At 44.1% G+C, this 21,255-nt stretch overlaps 1 protein-coding gene across 2 annotated transcripts in view; it reads right to left on the bottom strand.

The window, feature by feature from the left end:
* Positions 1-5,559: 5,559 nt before the first annotated feature.
* LOC135055470 (potassium channel subfamily K member 9-like) overlaps positions 5,560-21,255 on the bottom strand; it is a 96,913-nt gene continuing 81,217 nt past the window's right edge. For both annotated transcript variants that reach the window (XM_063959593.1, XM_063959594.1), the window contains exon 3: positions 5,560-8,577. In XM_063959593.1, the coding sequence (XP_063815663.1) occupies positions 7,661-8,577 (917 nt within the window). In that variant the 3' untranslated portion in view covers positions 5,560-7,660. The remainder of the gene's footprint in view (positions 8,578-21,255) is intronic.

A 21,255-nucleotide genomic window follows, 5' to 3' on the forward strand; every position in this document is an offset into this window, starting at 1 on the left:
ATACGCAAATCGTGAGGTGATTTGTAGAGGAGCGTGATAGTGCATTGTATTGCGAAGTATTGAAGTAAAAAGGTTTTTTTGGTATTACGCTCCGGACTGAAGGTCCCAGTTTGTACAACGACCCGTGGTTGTACGGTAGATAAGTAACAAGTACCTATACGCTCTGCGATTGGACCGCGCGTTTGTGGGTGCGATACATAGCGCAACGTGATATCCTTTTTTTACGAGCTTTTGCGTAAAATCGCGGTATCATTAGCGCTATATAGAGCATATACATATATATATATTTGTGTATAATAAAGTGCATAGGGAGTTTTCGCTGGTCTCTCTCAGGAAAATCTCCAACGACCGATACTTTACTGGAAAGGGTAAGTTATTCCTAAAAACTTCCAGTAAATATAGGTCAGATAGGGCCCTAGGTTGGGTTCATTGCCTTTGCTATCGACAGTGTATGGTAGTACTGGCCAACGTGGGCGTGAGTGGGTGAAAGCGCTCTGAAAACTTTCACCGTCTATCTGCGGTGTGCATTGGAGATTGCGTAAAAAGGAAAAAGTCTGTGATGGGATCCAATTGCACAAGCGGTGGACGTTTTGTAACCAGGGTTCAGGTTGAAGAGCCGCGGCCCAAGGGGTCAGCGAGGTTTATTATGTGTGGTAAATATGGATCACACACGGAAGACTTTTTGTTTGAATGGGTATGTATGACTGACAAAGATAGGGTACCATTCCCCAAAGTGGGCAGCTTTGAACCAGAGGTATTGCAGAACTTAAGGATAAGAATATATCTGATAAAATCCCGAAAACAAAGGGTCAGACATACAAATTGTTTAAACCTGTGACAGCAAAAGGGGTTGGTGAGTTTGATCCTAAGGTATTGCAGGTGGTATGTTTAACCAAAGTCATATAAGACAAGAATGGAAATATAAGAACTGTTTGAACTTGTAGCAACAATAAATAAGTAGGAGGGGAAAAAAAGAGAATGCAAGTACACCGCCATATGTAGATGTGGAAGCAGTTACGGCCAGCGTACAAACTATAGAAAATAATAAAAATAAACCTATATATGTACTAATGAATGTTGAAGTTTTATTTAGGAGGAGAAGGTGACCTGATCGTTTTCAGCCATTTCTCATGCACCCAGAGGAGTATCCAACCGGTAAAAGAAGAGCAGTAGCCTGTGGAACAGGTAAGTATGGTATCATTCGTGTACATATATAGTAAAAAATAAAATAAAAAAATAAATAAAAATTAAAAAAAATCAAGAAAGTAACGTCAGAAATGGAGAATAAAACCTGTCCGCACATTAGTATTTGCCAGTAGGAAAGCGGACAGAGACAAGGTAACCCCAGGGTATTTCTTTCAGTTACCATATAAGAAGTATACATTCCTAGTAATGCCCCTAGTAAAGATGAGCTTGGAAATGTTTGTTGGACCATGTACAGACCCTTAATACGGGATGAGAAGGATTGAATGAAATACTTCGCATGACCTAGAAGCTTGTTAAACTTTTTTTAGTTTTTGTCTTTTGCAGTAATAGAAAACTCTCCATCTGGATAAGACCACTGGTAAACACTAATTCGGCAAATGGGAGGTGGCTGTCTCTGTGCAAATGGACGGGCTCAATAAGGCATTGAGTGTCAGGGTGCAGACTTCTTTGCAAAATTGGAAAGGTCACAGTAGCTAATCTTAGATAGTGTGCTATTGAACATCACAAGAATAGTGCTAGGCGCAGAGAACAACAGGTGGAGAGGTTGAGGATGGTAAGTATACTGGCACATACAGGAAAGACCCATCAGTCCAAACCCCAGATCCCTAATGGTCAATAATATGTTACACTTGTAGGAAGGAAGGGCATTTTGCCAGAGATTGTAGGAGTAGTAGGACACATAGTCAATATAGATCCCCTAGACAGAAAACACAAGCCACATTATTAAACACATAGGGGTAAATTTACTAAGATGGGAGTTCTATTTTAGATGGGATGTTGCCCATAGCAACCAATCAGATTCCAGGTATTATCTTCTAGAAGGTGCTAGATAAATGAGAAACAGAATCTGATTGGTTGCTATGGGCAACATTCCATCTTAAATAGAACTCCCATCTTAGTAAATTTACCCCATAGACGGGACCAAGGGACATATAGTAAGGAATCATGAGCCATATAGAAAACACAGATTCAGTTAATGGGAAGAACAGAATAAATGCAACTTACTAATGTTACATGTCACTGTTCTAGATGCATGTCCATCACAGGTAGAGGAAATTATCTCACAGATACCGGGTTCCCTATGAACTTAGGATGGACAGGTCACTGGATTGATGGCTGGGATAGTCCCAGTAGAGATAAGACACACAGAAATATTTTTTTTAAGGGGAGTAGACCAAGTAGAGAATTACTTCCCCGTAGTGCCCAATCCAGTTGTCAAATTTTTATAAAATCTTCTCCACCTCTACAAACTCATCTGTCACCAACCTCTATTCTGTTTCTCTACAGTTTCCTCTTCATCTTTTGCGTTCACACAGGGTGGTACAATACATGGACCCAAGTACAGTTCAAACTCCACATGCCTAGGTCCTTCAGAGTTCTGCCCAAACCCAGTATATCTCAACAGCACGATGACACCAGTATTACTGCAGTGTGCCTTGTCATGCACAAAGGGTGGAGAATGGGAATACTGGTGAAGGGAAATTTTGTATAGAAACTGATATGCCTGTTGGTGAATGGCAAACCTGACATTTTCTTTTTCATTTTCTTCTTCTTTCTCTCCTCTAGAGATGTTTCTTTTTTTTTCTTTTTTTTTTTTAGTTATGCTCATGGTACTCTACATTGCAAACACACGATAGTTAAATTAAGATACAAAAATTTGTGTTCCCTGCAGGAAGAGGCAGTCTGGAGGACAAAGGGGTATGGCCAGGAGTCCTCAGGACTGTGGGCAGGTGGACACGGTAAGCCAGTAGCCCCCAGAGCATACCTTCCAAGTCTAGCTGAGGTGGCACACGGTCTGACTCACCTAGGCAAAGAGCGTAGGTGCAGGCTGATGAGAGCCTACTGGTGTGCGCCAGGATTCTATTCTCATGCAGGTAAGAGAGCAATGACCTGTCTTGCTTGCTTGAGGAAGAATATTGGTAAAGCAATACCAACAGAGCCATCCCATATCCCTCCTGCAGACGGATCTTTTCAGGAAATACAAATCGACTTCGTACAGTTAACACCCTTTAGGAATTATTGTTATGTATTGGTGTGCACTGATGTTTTCTCAAACTGGGTAGAGGCATTTCCTGCCGCCACGGATGCTGCTGTGTTTACCGCAAAGAAAAATTGCGCAGAAATTTGTGTGTAGATAATGGTACCCCTAGAAGTAGGAGCAAAGCTTGAAATTGTACTATTGTGATCATAGATACTGCCACTAGTATTATGTAGCTGCGGAACCACTCCCAGATCTTCACTCGACGAATCACCCTCTTCGAAATTTGTTTTTGTTTTGGTATTTGTGTCTTTTTGGGTTGTTTTTGGAAGACAACCTCATGTCATGATTGATCCGCACAATGATCAGAAATACACCAATGAGGTGACAGTACAGTACCTTATTGAGATGAGCCAGCATTTGAGAACTTGACAAAAGAACTTGAAACTGTTTATTGCTGGTGTGCCAAATGCTAACTGTCTTGATTATGAACCAAGAGACTGTGTGATTGTCCTTACGCTCAGGTTGCCTAATAGACAGGTGGGAAGGCCCATACCAAGATTTGTTGACAGCACTAAAGGTCGCCGAAAGAGAGATTTGGGTCCACTCGTCCCACTGCAAGAAGGTCGCTGATCCGGGAGAACTCGTGACAAAGTAGTTTATTGCTCACATTCATCGAGTTTGTGAACTGTGTGTTCGAAGTGAACTGTGTGTTCCAAGTGAAGACTGAGAGGCGGCACTGTTGAACACTACCTGAGCGTACTAAAGGATTGCAGAAAGACCAGTCATTGTAATTGATTTGTTATGAACAAGAGTTGTTGTGTTCTATTTCTCTTTTCTCTCTTTCCCGCTGACAAACATTTTCTTTCAGGATATTCTATTTTTGCGAGGGTTTTTTTATGAGGAGTCGAGTGTGGGACTGGAACTGGTTCTGTAGGAAGGAGTGATCTCCTTATAGGATCCCAGGATTAGCCGATCAGTTTGTTAAAGTCAGAGAAAAATCAAAGTTCTAGTAGTTATGGAGTTCAGAGGTAATCAGGAACAATCAGACAATGACTATTCACACATTGCAAATAAAGAGCTCATTAATATATGTGGAAGAAAGGTTTATGAGTGGCTCTCCCCGAACTCCGAAGGTTTATGTTATTTAGGAAGGACACTACTTATAACCCTTGTTCAATGATTAAATAGACCTAAAAATGGAAATAAATAAATTAATAGTTCCAGAAATGGAAACAATGTTCAGAAAATTATAGGAATATGTAGATCATGAAAATTTTATATGTCACTGTCACGATTTGTTTGTGTCTTTTTCATCTACCCAGCAGAACCTCAATTGAATCCAAACATCAGTGTACAAAGACGTAGGTACATGTATGTGTGAAATGTTCATCGCAAATCAGACATTATAGGCCAAAGCACTGTCCCAGCATACTCTATAGGTTGAATGTTGTCCCACACCCAACCAGTTGTCCCGTGACCGCCGAGTGCATATAGAGGATGTCTCGTCCTCCTCCCTGTCTTCCCCAAATATAGTCAAGTGTCTGATTTGCAAAATGAATACATGCTTGTGTCTGGGTCACCGATTATTGTATGAAATATTTTTTTCTTATGTTAATAAGTGACGGCAGTTATTGTTTACTGCCAAAGGGTGGACTGTCGAAGTCAAAAATATTACATAAAGAGAACATACAAACTACACACATATTAGAACAATAGATATTCCAAACAGGTAATGAACAGGAAACTCAGGCCAGCCCCTTTGTACATCCCCAAGGCTGAACCTGTTCAGCATATACAAAGGGACTGGTGACTGGTGACTCATCGTGAACCCCTCCCGCAGAAACTAGATAACACATTGATCACACAGAAGCTCAGTGGTTTTTTGGTTTCAGAGGATGATGGACTTGCTGCCAGTTCAGTTCCTGTTTTGGTCTCAGAGGAAGATGGGGTCCCAGCATTACTTTACAGAGAGAGAGAGTGATATGGAAAGACGAATTTATATAACAAGGATAATGGTATTGTATGCTGGCATGTAACTGTATGTAACTATATGTATTAACTGCTTACTGTGTGAGTTGTAATCATGTAACTATAGGTATACTGTACTTTGTAATATATATTGAATCCATATCCTTTTAATAACAAATATATACATCAATGAGCTTTGGAACTCAGATAATGTGTGGGTGTATTGTTTTCTCTTATGGGATGCAGTGTTTTGCGATGTATAGCGCACATTCATGGGATATGGTAATAAGAGATGCAGGCATTTACAATATATATTAGAGCGGGCATTTTAAATATTTGTGAGAAATCAATTTGGCATTCTTAGTAAGCCTATATATAATGTGACAAGGATCGCATACACCGTGTAAAAGTTCCACACTGCAGGTTTATTTTCCACAGCTTTTCCATAGGTATGCAATTCACAACTAAACATAAGCAGTTATCAGTAAGTCACAGGTTACAACATAGTTCACAGCAGTTCTTAGCATACAGAGTGTAAAGGTGTCCACACACTAGAACGATATTGTACACGATGAGCACGATTTCGACACAGCAGATTGATATATCGTTAGTAAAAGTGCAAATTGTGTACCTTTCACCTACGATAACGATCCGATGCTCGGTCCCGTTGGTCGTTTGTCATAACTTCAGATCTTACCTACTGCAGGCAAGATCTGAAGCTATCATCAAAGACAGCGTGCTCCTGGTTGTGGCAACTCCTAGATCTTTTGCAAGATCTTTAAGATCTATCTTTTGTGTATTGCACTATATTGAGAGTCCAGGACTGTCGGGGAGTTCAAGGGAAATCATTCAAGGAATCGCATCTTTTGCAGGTCGTTTTAGTGTGTGGCCACCTTAAGTTTAGGTGTGGTCACCTTTAGTGTGTGGCCACAAGGTCGTTTTAGTGTGTGGCTACCTTAAGTTCTCCAGAGACCATTGATCCAGGACTCCTAACAGTAGCACCAATCCTATCACCTGGGCGACTAGTTCACCGTAAGGTGCCCTGTCTCTTGTGTCTAAACCATTTTAACAGCAAGCAGGTGTCTGAAATCATGCTTGCTATTGCTCAGACTTGTATATATAATATACATTTTAAATGTGAGAAAATAAAGCCTTCTAGTTTAATGACTAAAGCACTAGACATTCACTTGTAAAGGAAAATAATTGTGCGTGCCAGAACTAGTTGATAGGATAGCATAACTACTGTATATGTGACCATACGACATCAGGAAACACTTTATAGTTCCCACAAAGCAGGCAACAGTAGGGCTTATTATCAACTCTTCTCTCACAAGATGCAGCTATTTATTGGCATATGCTTCACATATAGGAACAAAAGAGAAGGTTCCCATAGTGTAGTCATTTTCAAAATATTTAATCAGTACACCACACAGAAAATATATATATATAAAAAGTGCTTATACATAAAAAACAATTGTTGCTTATCTTAAAATCCCAATAATCATCAGGAAAACGTTGAGAGCAGGAGAGAGTACACAGCATCACAGCCCCTCAACGTGTTTCGTCTCTTTTGCCCAAAAAGTGGCTTGACTTAATCAGGAGTAATGGAAGAACACTGGACAGGTGAGCAATAAAGAGTTTATTTTTGGTTTAGGTAAAACTACCCTTTACCACGACGAGATCCTGCTACATGAATCCCATTCGGTGATCCTCTACTAGGAGTCATGGAAATAGACAAGACACCTTTAATCTACAGATATGCTTGTTATCAGTATTATTCTGGTATGTATGCGTGTCTATATATGCTGTATATATAGATAGAGAGAAAGAAATATGAGTGTATATATAGATAGAGAGAGAAATATGAGTGTATTCTTTCTGGTGAGAGGGTTTCTCTATATGCCCCAAGCAGGAGCTCCCTAAGAGGAACAACCAGTTTTATTGTTATAGCGCACTCTGTATTTATTGTTTTTATATATATATATATATATATATATATATATATTTTTAGATATCCCGGTATTATCTAATATGCTACACTACTAGGTGCCTGCTTCAATCTTCACCCATTTCGATAGATAGATAGATAGATAGATAGATAGATAGATAGATAGCGTATATGACTACCTTCCAGTTTAAGATTTATATTGATGTTCTATAATAGCTAGGTCCATATGAACTAGAGTTTTTTTTTTATTTAAACCACATATTTTATTAATGTATTCTGTTGGTATATGCTGCAAATACCTATGTACATAGGACACAATATACAGTAAAAAGAAAACTATGAGTATATATACATATACATGTGATCTATTTCCTCACAATGTAAAACACAAAGGACAAACACAACGCATGATAGTTGTTTACATTACAGCTACTCAGAACATGTTGTAGCTCGGTTTTTCTTTAGGTAACAATGGAATATCTGGATTTACATCAAGGCAATATGACTTCATATGCAGATATTAAATGAATGTGTTGGATACTGAATAAAGGCATGCCTTAAATAGATTTTCTCCTCATTCTGAAGTAATTTGTGTACCTCTGGTAGTCCGGTGAGAAAATACTGTCAGGTGAAGAAAAGCCAGTGTTATTGCGAGTGCTTAATGAAATTTCATCTATTTTGTAAGATATTGAGTTGTAATAAACTGGGTTTGTATGGCAGGTCAGTGCCTCATGGTGTGATATGGCAGGGCTGTCACAAAAAGGTGATCTGTAACACATACAAGTGCAAAAAGACCCTGCTCTTGAGGTTGCATTTGAGGACCTACGTCGCCCACTGTCAGGATCATCTTGCATGACAGGTATGAGATTGATCTGGCTTGTCCGATCTCCTATTGGTAGATAAATAGAACTCCTACTTCTGGCATCCATTTTGGACCGTAGACTGATGTTATTCTGTGCTCTCCGCAGAGACGCTCGTTCTTCTGCATCACGTCTTTCATCTTCAGAGTTCATGGTCAAGAAGCGGAGGACTACCAAGTTAAGGAATGCTCCAATTACTGTCAGTCCCACAAGAATGTACATAAAGCTAAAAGCCACATAGGGTGGTTTCTTCTGCAATGCCTCATTTTTTTGGAGGGCCACAAAGTCTCCAAAACCTATGGTTGTAAGTGTAATAAAACAATAATAGTAGGAGTGAAAGAATGTCCACCCTTCAAAGTATGAGAAAGCCCCTGCACCGATGCCAAGTGTACCAATGCAAGACAGGAAACCGACTAAAACCATATTTTCCATAGACACATCAGTCTTCCTCATGTGGAAACATCTTTTCACCTTCTTTAATAAGAACCTGACGAATGTGTTCATGCGCTCTCCCAGACTTTGGAACATGACCAGGGTCAGAGGAATCCCAAGGACAGCATAGAACATACAGAACACTTTCCCAGCATCGGTTCCTGGGGCGGCATGACCATAACCTGTGGAAGAACACAGAATTGTTGAACAGTATAAGTATAAGTATAAGTATATTACGGCATAGCATCATTAATGTTGGAATAAGGACAGAAACGTTCTAATATTATCCTATCGGCAGAGTGACATTACTGTGAGTAGATTTGTAAATGGAAATATTAACTTCACCTATTAAACTTGCCTGATGTGCCTGCTTACACTTAAGAAATGTGCCATGTAAGTTCACCTGCAGCATACAGGAACACCCCTTTAATGCAGTTAAATAATTTTGTGAAGACAAGAAAAAAAAAGCACAATTGCAGACTTTTTCAGGTAACGATAATACAAAAATACAATATCCATATCTGAGATGCCTAACATAAACTACATAGATAGAAATATTCTATAGCTTCCTATGCTGGCAAGGAAGCCAGGTTTAATGTGAGAACTTAGGGGGTCATTCAAATCTGATCGCAGCAGCAAAATTGTTAGCAGTTGGGCAAAACCAGGGCCCTTATTCCGAGTTGATCGCTCGCTAGCTACTTTTAGCAGCCGTGCAACGCATTGTCGGCGCCCACGGGGGAGTGTATTTTCGCTTTGCAAGTGTGCGAACGATTTGCAGACGAGCGGTACAAAAACATTTTGTGCAAAAAAACATCAGCCCTGTAGTTACTTATCCTATGCGATGAATCCAGCAACGGGGGTCCCGGAATTGACGTCAGACTCCCGCCCTGCAAACTCCTGGACATGCCTGCGTTTTCCCAACCACTCCCAGAAAACGGTCAGTTGACACCCATAAACGCTCTCTTCCTGTCAATCTCCTTGCGATCAGCTGTGCAAATGGATTCTTCGCTAAAACCCATTGCACAGCAACGATGCTCTTTGTACCTGTACGTTGCGCGTGCGCATTGCGGCACATACACATGCGCAGTTTTTTACCTGATCACTGCGCTGCGAAAATCGGCAGCGATCGATCAACTCAGAATGACCCCCCATGTGCACTGCAAGGGGGGCGCAGATATAATATGTGCATAGAGAGAGTTAGATTTAGGTGGGTTATATTGTTTCTGTGCAGGGTAAATACTGGCTGCTTTATTCTTGCACTGCAATTTAGATTTCACTTTGAACACACCCCACCCAAATCCAACTCTCTCTGCACGTTATATCTGCCCCACATGCAGTGCACATGGTTTTGCCAATTAGCTAACAAATTTGCTGCTGCGATCAGATCTGAATTAGGCTCTTAGCGCTTTACACAATTTCCCATACTATTCCACACAAACCTGACAAGTCACTTGGATTTCCAAATCTCAGACCATAGCCAGCTGCTGGGAACAAATATATTTTTAGACCTAAAAACGAGCTCGCATTAATGCTATTTATGTGAGATTAGTAAGCAGGTGTGACAGCAATTTCTCATCATCTGATTTTTTCCTGCAGCCTCCTTGATACTCTGCCAATGAATATGACTGAGATAAGGAGAAAATAGATTAGTATTATTGTAACATGGGACATACTGTCATTTATCATTTCCTGGGACATATTGCTTCTGCACAGGTAACACATACCCAATGAACAGAATTGTAATCAATATTTTGCATTTAATAACCATCGTTTTTAAACCTTTAATAAATATCCGTCTAAAAATGCCAGTAAATAAAAGAACTGGCTATTGCATCCCATCTACAGAATAAGATCAACTTTACTGTATGTAAATGGCCAACGCTGAGAAATGTACATTTCCAAGGACAATAATATCCAGCGACAAATCCTTAAAATCTTATAAAGTCCCAGATATTAGGGAAACCTGCCAACTATATGTAATTCCTGCTGCTATAGAGACAGATGATTTATTTAACTTTTCTCATATCACTTTGAGGAACATGACAGTCAGATGCTTCCAGTTATCTTCTAAACTCAGCTCCTTCTATATGCCCTCTTCACCCCATACAAATTGAACTTCCCATTTAATTTACAATTAAGTCATGTAAACAGTGTTTTAAAAACATAACATTATTATGCCAGCACAGACAACTGCAATAGTATGGGTGAAAAGCTGAAGATTTTATACTGAGTGAAAGGAGTACATTTTTTGGTTGCTACACCAGTTTTCATAAACGTGTTATGTGTAAGTATCACCGTACTTTTATAATAATTTAAAACAATCTACAAACTAGTTTAGACATTGGGGGCTCGTACTGCAGCTGAGTTAGTAGAAAAAACCATGATAGCTGTTCTCCACTTGAATCAAAAATCCCAAATATGTATACACATATGCATGCATATATATGACCGTACAGCATATATCATTCCAGGCCAATTGTTATGCCCAAAAAAAAGTCAACTCATTGTAAAATTATAATAATAATACTAATAATAATAAATAAGAATTTACTCACCGGTAATTCTATTTCTCGTAGTCCGTAGTGGATGCTGGGAACTCCGTAAGGACCATGGGGAATAGCGGGCTCCGAAGGAGGCCGGGCACTCTAGAAAGATCTTAGACTACCTGGTGTGCACTGGCTCCTCCCACTATGACCCTCCTCCAAGCCTCAGTTAGGTACTGTGCCCGGACGAGCGTACACAATAAGGAAGGATTTTGAATCCCGGGTAAGACTCATACCAGCCACACCAATCACACCGTACAACTCGTGATATGAAACACAGTTAACAGTATGAAACAATAGAGCCTCTCAACAGATGGCTCAACAGTAACCCGATTTAGTTAACAACAACTATGTACAAGTAATGCAGATAAACCGCACTTGGGATGGGCGCCCAGCATCCACTACGGACTACGAGAAATAGAATTACCGGTGAGTAAATTCTTATTTTCTCTAACGTCCTAGTGGATGCTGGGAACTCCGTAAGGACCATGGGGATTATACCAAAGCTCCCAAACGGGCGGGAGAGTGCGGATGACTCTGCAGCACCGAATGAGAGAACTCCAGGTCCTCCTCAGCCAGGGTATCCAATTTGTAGAATTTTGCAAACGTGTTTGCCCCTGACCAAGTAGCTGCTCGGCAAAGTTGTAAAGCCGAGACCCCTCGGGCAGCCGCCCAAGATGAGCCCACCTTCCTTGTGGAATGGGCATTGACAGATTTTGGCTGTGGCAGGCCTGCCACAGTATGTGCAAGCTGAATTGTACTACAAATCCAACGAGCAATAGTCTGCTTAGGAGCAGGAGCACCCAGCTTGTTGGGTGCATATAGGATAAACAGCGAGTCAGATTTTCTGACTCCAGCCGTCCTGGAAACATATATTTTCAGGGCCCTGACAACGTCTAGCAACTTGGAGTCCTCCAAATCCTTAGTAGCCGCAGGCACCAAATAGGCTGGTTCAGGTGAAACGCTGACACCACCTTAGGGAGAAACTGGGGACGAGTCCTCAATTCTGCCCTATCCATATGGAAAATCAAATAAGGGCTTTTACAAGACAAAGCCGCCAATTCTGATACTCGCCTGGCAGAAGCCAAGGCCAATAACATAACCACCTTCCATGTGAGATATTTCAGATCCACGGTTTTTAGTGGTTCAAACCAATGTGATTTTAAGAAAACTCAACACCACGTTGAGATCCCAAGGTGCCACAGGAGGCACAAACGGGGGCTGACTATGCAGCACTCCTTTTATAAATGTCTGAACTTCAGGTACTGAAGCGAGTTCTTTTTTGAAAGAAAATCGACAGAGCCGAGATCTGTACCTTAATGGAACCCAATTTAAGGCCCATAGTCACTCCTGCTTGCAGGAAATGCAGAAATCGACCTAGTTGAAATTCCTCTGTTGGGGCCCTTTCGGCCTCATACCATGCAACATATTTTCGCCATATGCGGTGATAATGAGTTGCTGTAACCTCTTTCCTGGCTTTAGTAAGCGTAGGAATTACTTCCTCCGGAATGCCCTTTTCCTTCAGGATCCGGCGTTCAACCGCCATGCCGTCAAACGCAGCCGCGGTAAGTCTTGGAACAGACAGGGCCCCTGCTGCCGCAGGTCCTGACTGAGTGGCAGAGGCCATGGGTCCTCTGATATAAATTCTTGAAGTTCTGGGTACCAAGCTCTTCTTGGCCATCCACGAGTATCGTTCTTACTCCTCGCCTTCTTATTATTCTCAGTACCTTTGGTATGAGAGGCAGAGGGGAGAACACCTAAACCGACTGGTACACCCACGGTGTTACCAGAGCGTCCATAGCTATCGCCTGAGGGTCCCTTGACCTGGAGCAATATCTTTTATAGCTTTTTGTTAAGGCGGACGCCATCATGTCCACCTGTGGCCTTTCCCAATGGTGTACAATCCTATTGGAAGACTTCTGGAGGAAGTCCCCATTCTCCCGGGTGGAGGTCGTGTCTGTTGAGAAGATCTGCTTCCCAGTTGTCCACTCCGGGAATGAACACTGCTGACAGTGCTAACACATGATTTTCCGCCTATCGGAGAATCCTTGTGGCTTCTGCCATCGCCATCCTGCTTTTTGTGCCGCCCTGTTGATTACATGGGCGACTGCCGTGATGTTGTCTGATTGGATCAGTACCGGCTGGTTTTGAAGCAGAGGCCTTGCTGGCCTCAGGGCATTTTAAATGGCCCTCAGATCCAGAATATTTATGTGTAGGGAAATAACCTGACTTGACCAAAGTCCCTGGAAGTTTCTTCCCTATGTGACTGCCCCCCAGCCTCAAAGGCTGGAATCCATGGTCACTAGGACCTAGTCCTGTATGCCGAACCTGCGGCCCTCTTGAAGATGGGCACTCTGCAGCCACCACAGTAGAGATACCCTGGTCCTTGAAGACAGGGTTATCAGCCTATGCATCGGAAGATGCGATCCGGACCACTTGTCCAACAGGTCCCTCTGAAAAGTTCTTGTATGGAACCTGCCTAATGGGATTGCTTCGTAAGAAGCTACCATTTTTCCCAGGACTCGCGTGCAATGATGCACCGCTACCTATTTTGGTTTCAGGAGGTCTCTGACTAGAGATGACAACTCCTTGGCTTTCTCCTCCGGGAGAAACACTATTTCTGGTTTATGTCCAGAACCATCCCCAGGAACAGTAGACGTGTCATAGGAACCAGCTGTGACTTTGGACTGTTTAGAATCCACCTATGCTGTTGTAGCACTTTCCAAAATAGTGCTACCCCGACTACCAACTGCTCCTTGGACCTCGCCCTTATAACGAGATTGTCCAAATACGGGATAATTACAACTCCCTTTTTTTTGAAGGAGTATCATCATTTCGGCCATTACCTTGATAAAACACCCTCGGTGCCATGTACAGTCCAAACGGCAGTGTCTGGACTTGGTAATGGTAATCCTGTACCACAAATCTGAGGTACTCCTGGCGAGGATGGTAAATGGGGACATGCAGGTAAGCATCCTTGATGTCCCGGGATACCATGTAATCCCCCTCGTCCAGGCTTGCAATAACCGCCCTGAGCGATTCCATCTTGAACTTGAATTTTTTTTTTTATGTTCAAGGATTTTAATATAAAATGGGTCACACCGAACCATGCGGTTTCGGTACCCCAACCCGTGTGGAATAGTAACCCCGTCCTTGTTGAAGTAGGGGCACCTTGAGTATTACCTGCTGGGAATACCGCTTATTAATTGCCTCTAGCACAGCCTCCCTGCCTGAGGGAGTTGTCAGCAAGGCATATTTTAGGAAACGGCTGGGGGGAGACATCTCTAATTCCAGCTTGTACCCCTGAAATACTACTTGGAAGAAACAGGGATCCACCTGTGAGCGAGCCCACTAATTGCTGAAATTTTTGAGGCGGCCCCCCACCGTACCTGGCTACACCTGTGGAGCACCCGCGTCATGGTGTGTACTCACAGGAGGCGGGGGAAGAATCTTGATTCTGGGAACAGGCTGACTGGTGCAGCTTTTTCCCTCTACCCTTGTCTCTGTACAGAAAGGAAGCGCCATTTGACCCGCTTGCTTTTCTGAAGCCGAAAGGACTGTACCTTTTTCTGTGAGGAAACCTGAGGTAAAATTATTTCTTCCCAGCAGTTGCTGTGGATACGAGGTCCCAGAGACCATCCCCAAATAATTCCTCACCCTTATAAGGCTCTCTATGCGCTTTTTAAGTCAGCATCACCTGTCCAGTGACAGGTCTCTAATACCCTCCTGACAGAATGGACATTACATTTATTTTGGATGCCAGCCGGCAAAATATCCCTCTGTGCATCCCCCATATATAAGACAACGTCTTTAATATGTTTTTATGTTTGCCAACTATTATCCCTGTTTGACAGGGTCACCAACCACGCTGCAGCAGCACTATCTGCAGGTCTCAGTCTAGTACCTGAGTGTGTAAATACAGACTTCAGGATAGCCTCCTGTTTTTTATCAACAGGTACCTATTAAAGTGGCCGTATCCTAAGACGGCAGTGCCACCTTTTTTGACAAACGTGTGAGCGCCTTATCCACCCTAGGGGATATCTCCCAGCGTAACTTATCCTCCTGGCGGGAAAGGGTACGCCATCAGTAACTTTTTATAAATTACCAGTTTCTTAACGGGGGAACCCACGGTTTTCACACACTTCATTTATTCATCTGATGGGGGAACAAAACACTGCCTGTTTTTTCTCCCCAAACCTAAAACCCATTTATAGAGGTTAAAGTCAGAAATGTATAACACATTTTTTATTGCCGGGATCAAGTCACGGATTGGATTGTGTATATGTCTCCACCTTGTCGACACTGGAGTCAGACTCCGTGTCGACATCTGTGTCTGCCATCTGAGAGAGCGGGCGTTTTTGAGCCCCTGATGGCCTTTGAGACGCCTGGGCAGGCGCGGGCTGCGAAGCCGGTTGTCCCACAGCTGTTACGTCATCCTTTTTATGTAAGGAGTTGACACTGTCGGTTAATACCTTTTACCTCTCTATCCACTCTGGTGTCGGCCCCACAGGGGGCGACATCACATATATCGGCCTCTGTTCCGTCACCATATAAGCCTCCTCATTCAACATGTCGACACAGCCGTACCGACACACCGCAGACACACAGGGAATGCTCTAAACGAGGACAGGACCCACAAAAGCCCTTTGGGGGGACAGAGTGAGAGTATGCCAGCACACACCAGAGCGCTATATACTGCAGGGACTAACTGAGTTATGTCCCCTATAGCTTTATATCTATATATATAATGTATACTGCGCCTAAATTTAGTGCCCCCTCTCTCTTTTTTTAACCCTTGTAGACTGCAGGGGAGAGCCAGGGAGCTTCCCTCCAACGGAGCTGTGAGGGAAAATGGCGCCAGTGTGCTGAGGAGATAGGCTCCGCCCCTTTTTCGCGGCCTATTCTCCCGTTTTTTATGGACTTCTGGCAGGGGTATTTACCTCATATATAGCCCCTGGGGCTATATATTGAAGTATTTTTGCCAGCCAAGGTGTTTTTATTGCTGCCTCAGAGCGCCCCCCCCCAGCGCTCTGCACCCTCAGTGACCGGAGTGTGAAGTGTGTATGAGGAGCAATGGCGCACAGCTGCAGTGCTGTGCGCTACCTTGGTGAAGACTGAGCCTTCATGCCGCCGATTTTCCGGACCATCTTCTTGCTTCTGGCTCTGTAAGGGGGACGGCGGCGCGGCTCCGGGACCGAACATCAAGGCTGGGCCTGCGGTCGATCCCTCTGGAGCTAATGGTGTCCAGTAGCCTAAGAAGCCCAATCCGGCTGCAAGCAGGCGAGTTCGCTTCTTCTCCCCTTAGTCCCTCGCTGCAGTGAGCCTGTTGCCAGCAGGTCTCACTGAAAAGAACAAATTCTAAGACTATAACTTTCTAAGAGCTCAGGAGAGCCCCTAGTGTGCATCCAACCTCGGCCGGGCACGAAATCTAACTGAGGCTTGGAGGAGGGTCATAGTGGGAGGAGCCAGTGCACACCAGGTAGTCTAAGATCTTTCTAGAGTGCCCGGCCTCCTTCGGAGCCCGCTATTCCCCATGGTCCTTACGGAGTTCCCAGCATCCACTAGGACGTTAGAGAAATACTATTAACATGGTAGCTCAATACCTACTCAGCGCTTGCGATGACTTCAGACTGTTCAGTTCCTGTTTTTACGTCACAAACACGCCCTGCATTCGCCCAGCCACGCCTGCGTTTTTCCTGGCACGCCTGCGTTTTTTTGAACACTCCCTGAAAACGGTCAGTTGCCACCCAGAAACGCCCACTTCATGTCAATCACTCTGCGCCCAGCAGTGCGACTGAAAAGCTTCACTAGACCTTGTGTGAAACTAAATAGTTCATTGTAATAGTACTTGGCGCGTGCGCATTGCGCCGCATACGCATGTGCAGAAGTGCCTTTTTCTGCCTCATCGCTGCACAGCGAACGAATGCAGCTAGCGATCAACTCGGAATGACCCCCATAGGCCGGCTGTCTTAATATACTGTAGCTGTTGTCAGGCCAGGTAGTTAGTACACATACTGGTGCATCTGTTTACAAGGATATTCTTTAAATGTAAAGCCAAACAACTCTGCCTACAATGCCTAGAGTTAAGGAAAAATCTTGGATCACAAAATGAAGCATCTGGCTGACACAGGTACGGTGCCAAATATAAGAAGGAAACAGATCAATATGAGCTATGCAAGTGGTTTGTTGTGGTGTGCGCTGCAGAAGCACAATGTTTCATTTCCGAAATGACTCAATTTTCCAACTGCCTGCACACCTTCACATCCAGAGCACTCATCACATATGATGAAACATGGGCCCTCATTCCGAGTTGTTCGCTCGTTAGTTTTTTTTCGCAACGGAGCGATTAGTCGCAAACTGCGCATGCGCAACGTTCACAGTGCACCTGCGCCAAGTAAATTTGCAAAAAAGTTTGGTATTTTACTCACGGCTTAACAAAGAAATTTCATCGTTCTGGTGATCATAGTGTGATTGACAGGAAGTGGGTGTTTCTGGGCGGAAACTGGCCGTTTTATGGGTGTGTGCAAAAAAACGCTGGCGTTTCTGGGAAAAACGCGAGAGTGTCTGAAGAAACGGGGGAGTGTCTGGGCGAACGCTGGGTGTGTTTGTGACGTCAAACCAGGAACGAAACTGACTGAACTGATCGCAGTGGAGGAGTAAGTCTCGAGCTACTCAGAAACTGCTAAGAAATTTCTATTCGCAATCCTGCGAATCTTTCGTTCGCAATTCTGCTATGCTAAAATACACTACCAGTAGGCGGCGGCTTAGCGTGTGCAAAGCTGCTAATAGCAGCTAGCGAGCGAACAACTCGGAATGAGGGCCATGGATTAGTCACTATTGCTACACTGGAGAGGGATTGCTAACTCATGTTGGGCAGGTGGCTATTTATAGATGACAGCACATGTATCTGTTTCTATTACTACAGTCTATTTATGAACAAAAAATTTACACTTGTCGCAGACTGATTTTGCTGCATAGACCAATGCTCTGATTCACCTGTTACCGTTATGAGACTTGAACTGACGAGGCGGAAAATAGTAACTTATAGAAATTAAGTCTACATATAAAGCACAAATGAACTTGACATAGAAAAAAGCTGCATCCACTGCATCGTAGCTCTTTGTATGCAGATTCAGTGACCCGGTCGCACACAGATAACAAGTGTCACAGATCAATTTAATCAGCACAGTCTCCTGGTGTGTCCTAGCAATATTGTGTGTAAGACGAATTTTCAGGAAAGAAGATGCAAAAATGATGCCCACGCTAGCAGAATCTCACGGGACCTGACATGACAAGATGGGCTGTTTGGAGCGACTGCAGTAAAGATGTATCTGGACACATCTGCATAGTTAAATACAATTTCTCTTACGATAGTGGTTTCAGCCAATGGTATGTCTTATAATAAGATTTTAAACCTACCGGTAAATCTTTTTCTCCTAGTCCGTAGATGATGCTGGGGACTCCGTAAGGACCATGGGGAATAGACGGGCTCTGCAGGAGACATGGGCACTAAAAAGAACTTTAGATATGGGTGTGCACTGGCTCCTCCCTCTATGCCCCTCCTCCAGACCTCAGTTTGATACTGTGCCCAGAGGGGACTGGGTGCATTACAGGGAGCTCTCCTGAGTTTCCTGAAAGAAATGATTTTTGTTAGGTTTTTTATTTTCAGGGAGCCTGCTGGCAACAGGCTCCCTGCATCAAGGGACTGAGGAGAGAGAAGCAGACCTACTTAACTGCTAGGCACTGCTTCTTAGGCTACTGGACACCATTAGCTCCAGAGGGAGTCGGAATGCAGGTCTCTCCTAGCTGTTCGTCCCGGAGCCGCGCCGCCGTCCTCCTCACAGAGCCGGAAGATAGAAGCCAGGTGAGTATAAGAAGAAAGAAGACTTCAGAGGCGGCAGAAGACTTCAGATCTTCATAGAGGTAACGCTGCGCGCCATTGCTCCCACACATCACACACACGGCAGGCACTGTAAGGGTGCAGGGCGCAGGGGGGGCGCCCTGGGCAGCAATTTAAACCTCTGTTCTGGCAATATAGGGACATATATGGGCTCTGCACTGTATAGTCTAACATCCCCCGCCAGTTTTAAAATAAATCGAGCGGGACCGAAGCCCGCCGCTGAGGGGGCGGAGCTTGATCCTCAGCACTCACCAGCGCCATTTTCTCCACAGCACACCGCTGAGAAGCTGGCTCCGCGGACTCTCCCCTGTTGAACACGGTGACAGAGGGTTTGAAAGAAGGGGAAGGGGGGCATAATTTGGCGCAGTGTTATATATTTAAGAAATATAAGCACTATCTGGGTAAATTTTTCCCTGGGTCACTGGCGCTGGGTGTGTGCTGGCATACTCTCTCTGTCTCTCCAAAGGGCCTTGTGGGGGAACTGTCTCCAGATAGAGAATTCCCTGAGTGTGTGGGTGTCGGTACGCACGTGTCGGCATGTCTGAAGCGGAAGGCTCTTCTAGGGAGGAGGTGAAGCAAATGAGTGTGGTGTCTCCGTCGGCAATGCCGACACCTGACTGGTTGGATATGTGGAATGTTTTAAATGCAAATGTGAATTTATTGCACAAAAGGTTGGACAAAGCTGAGTCCAGGGAATGTACAGGGAGTTTAGCCCTGCCTTTCACTATGTCACAGGGACCTTCTGGGTCTCAAAAGCGCCCACTATCCCAAATAGTAGACACTGATACCGACACGGATTCTGATTCCAGTGTTGACTACGATGATGCAAAGTTGCAGCCAAAATTGGCTAAAAGTATTCATTATATGATTATTGCTATAAAAGAGGTGTTGCATATCACGGATGAACCCTCTGTCCCTGACACGAGGGTCCACATGTTTAAAGAAAAGAAACCTGAGGTAACCTTTCCTCCATCTCATGAGCTGAACGAATTATTTGAAAAAACTTGGGAATCTCCAGATAAAAAACTGCAGATTCCCAAAAGGATTCTTATGGCGTATCCTTTCCCGGCTAAGGACAGGATACGGTGGGAATCCTCCCCAAGGGTGGACAAAGCGTTGACAAGCTTATCCAAAAAGGTAGCGCTGCCATCTCAAGATACGGCAACCCTCAAGGATCCTGCTGATCGCAGACAGGAGACTACCTTGAAGTCTATTTACACACATACTGGTACCTTACTCAGACCGGCGATAGCGTTGGCTTGGGTTTGTAGCGCTGTAGCAGCGTGGACAGATACCTTATCTGCTGATATAGATTAGCTTGATAAGGAGACCATTTTATTGACCCTGGGTCATATTAAAGATGCTGTCCTATATATGAGAGATGCTCAGAGAGACGTTGGCCTACTGGGTTCCAGAGCCAACGCTATGGCGATTTCGGCTAGGCGAGCCCTATGGACCCGACAATGGACGGGCGATGCCAACTCGAAGAGGCATATGGAGGTTTTACCTTACAAGGGTGAGGAATTGTTTGGGGAAGGTCTCACTGACCTAGTTTCCACGGCTACGGCAGGTAAATCAACTTTTTTGCCTTATGTTTCCTCACAGCCTAAGAAAACGCCACATTATCAGATGCAGTCCTTTCGGTCGCATAAACCCAAGAGAGTGCGGGGGTCTACCTTTCTTGCCAGAGGTAAGGGCAAGGGGAAAAAGCTGCCAGCCACAGCTAGTTCCCAGGAGCAGAAGTCCTCCCCGGCCTCTACAAAATCCACCACATGATGCTGGGGCTGCGCTGAGGGAGGCCGCCCCAGTGGGGGCACGTCTTCGACTTTTCAGCCACGTCTGGGTTCAATCACAGGTGGATCCCTGGGCAATAGAAATTGTTTCCCAGGGTTACAAGCTGGAATTCGAAGAGGTGCCTCCTCGCCGGTTTTTCAAATCGGCCCTGTCGGCTTCTCCCCCAGAGAGGGAGATAGTGTTAAAAGCTATTCAAAAATTGTGTCTTCAACAAGTGGTGGTCAAAGTCCCCCTGCTGCAGCAGGTGATTGGGTATTACTCAACCCTGTTTGTAGTCCCGATACCGGACGGTTCGGTCACGCCCATTTTGCATTTAAAATCCTTAAACCTATACTTAAAAAGTTTCAAGTTCAAGATGGAGTCGCTCAGAGCGGTCATCGCCAGCCTGGAAGGGGGGGATTATATGGTGTCCTTGGACATAAAGGATGCATACCTTCATGTCCCCATATATCCGCCTCATCAGGCGTTCCTGCGGTTTGCTGTACAGGATTGTCATTACCAATTTCAGACGTTGCCGTTTGGGCTTTCCACGGCCCCGAGGATTTTCACCAAGGTAATGGCGGAAATGATGGTGCTCCTGCGCAAGCAAGGTGTCACAATTAACCCATACTTGGACGATCTCC

The sequence above is a fragment of the Pseudophryne corroboree genome, chromosome 3 (genome assembly GCF_028390025.1).
Source record: "Pseudophryne corroboree isolate aPseCor3 chromosome 3, aPseCor3.hap2, whole genome shotgun sequence".
In the NCBI taxonomy this organism is placed as follows: domain Eukaryota; kingdom Metazoa; phylum Chordata; class Amphibia; order Anura; family Myobatrachidae; genus Pseudophryne; species Pseudophryne corroboree.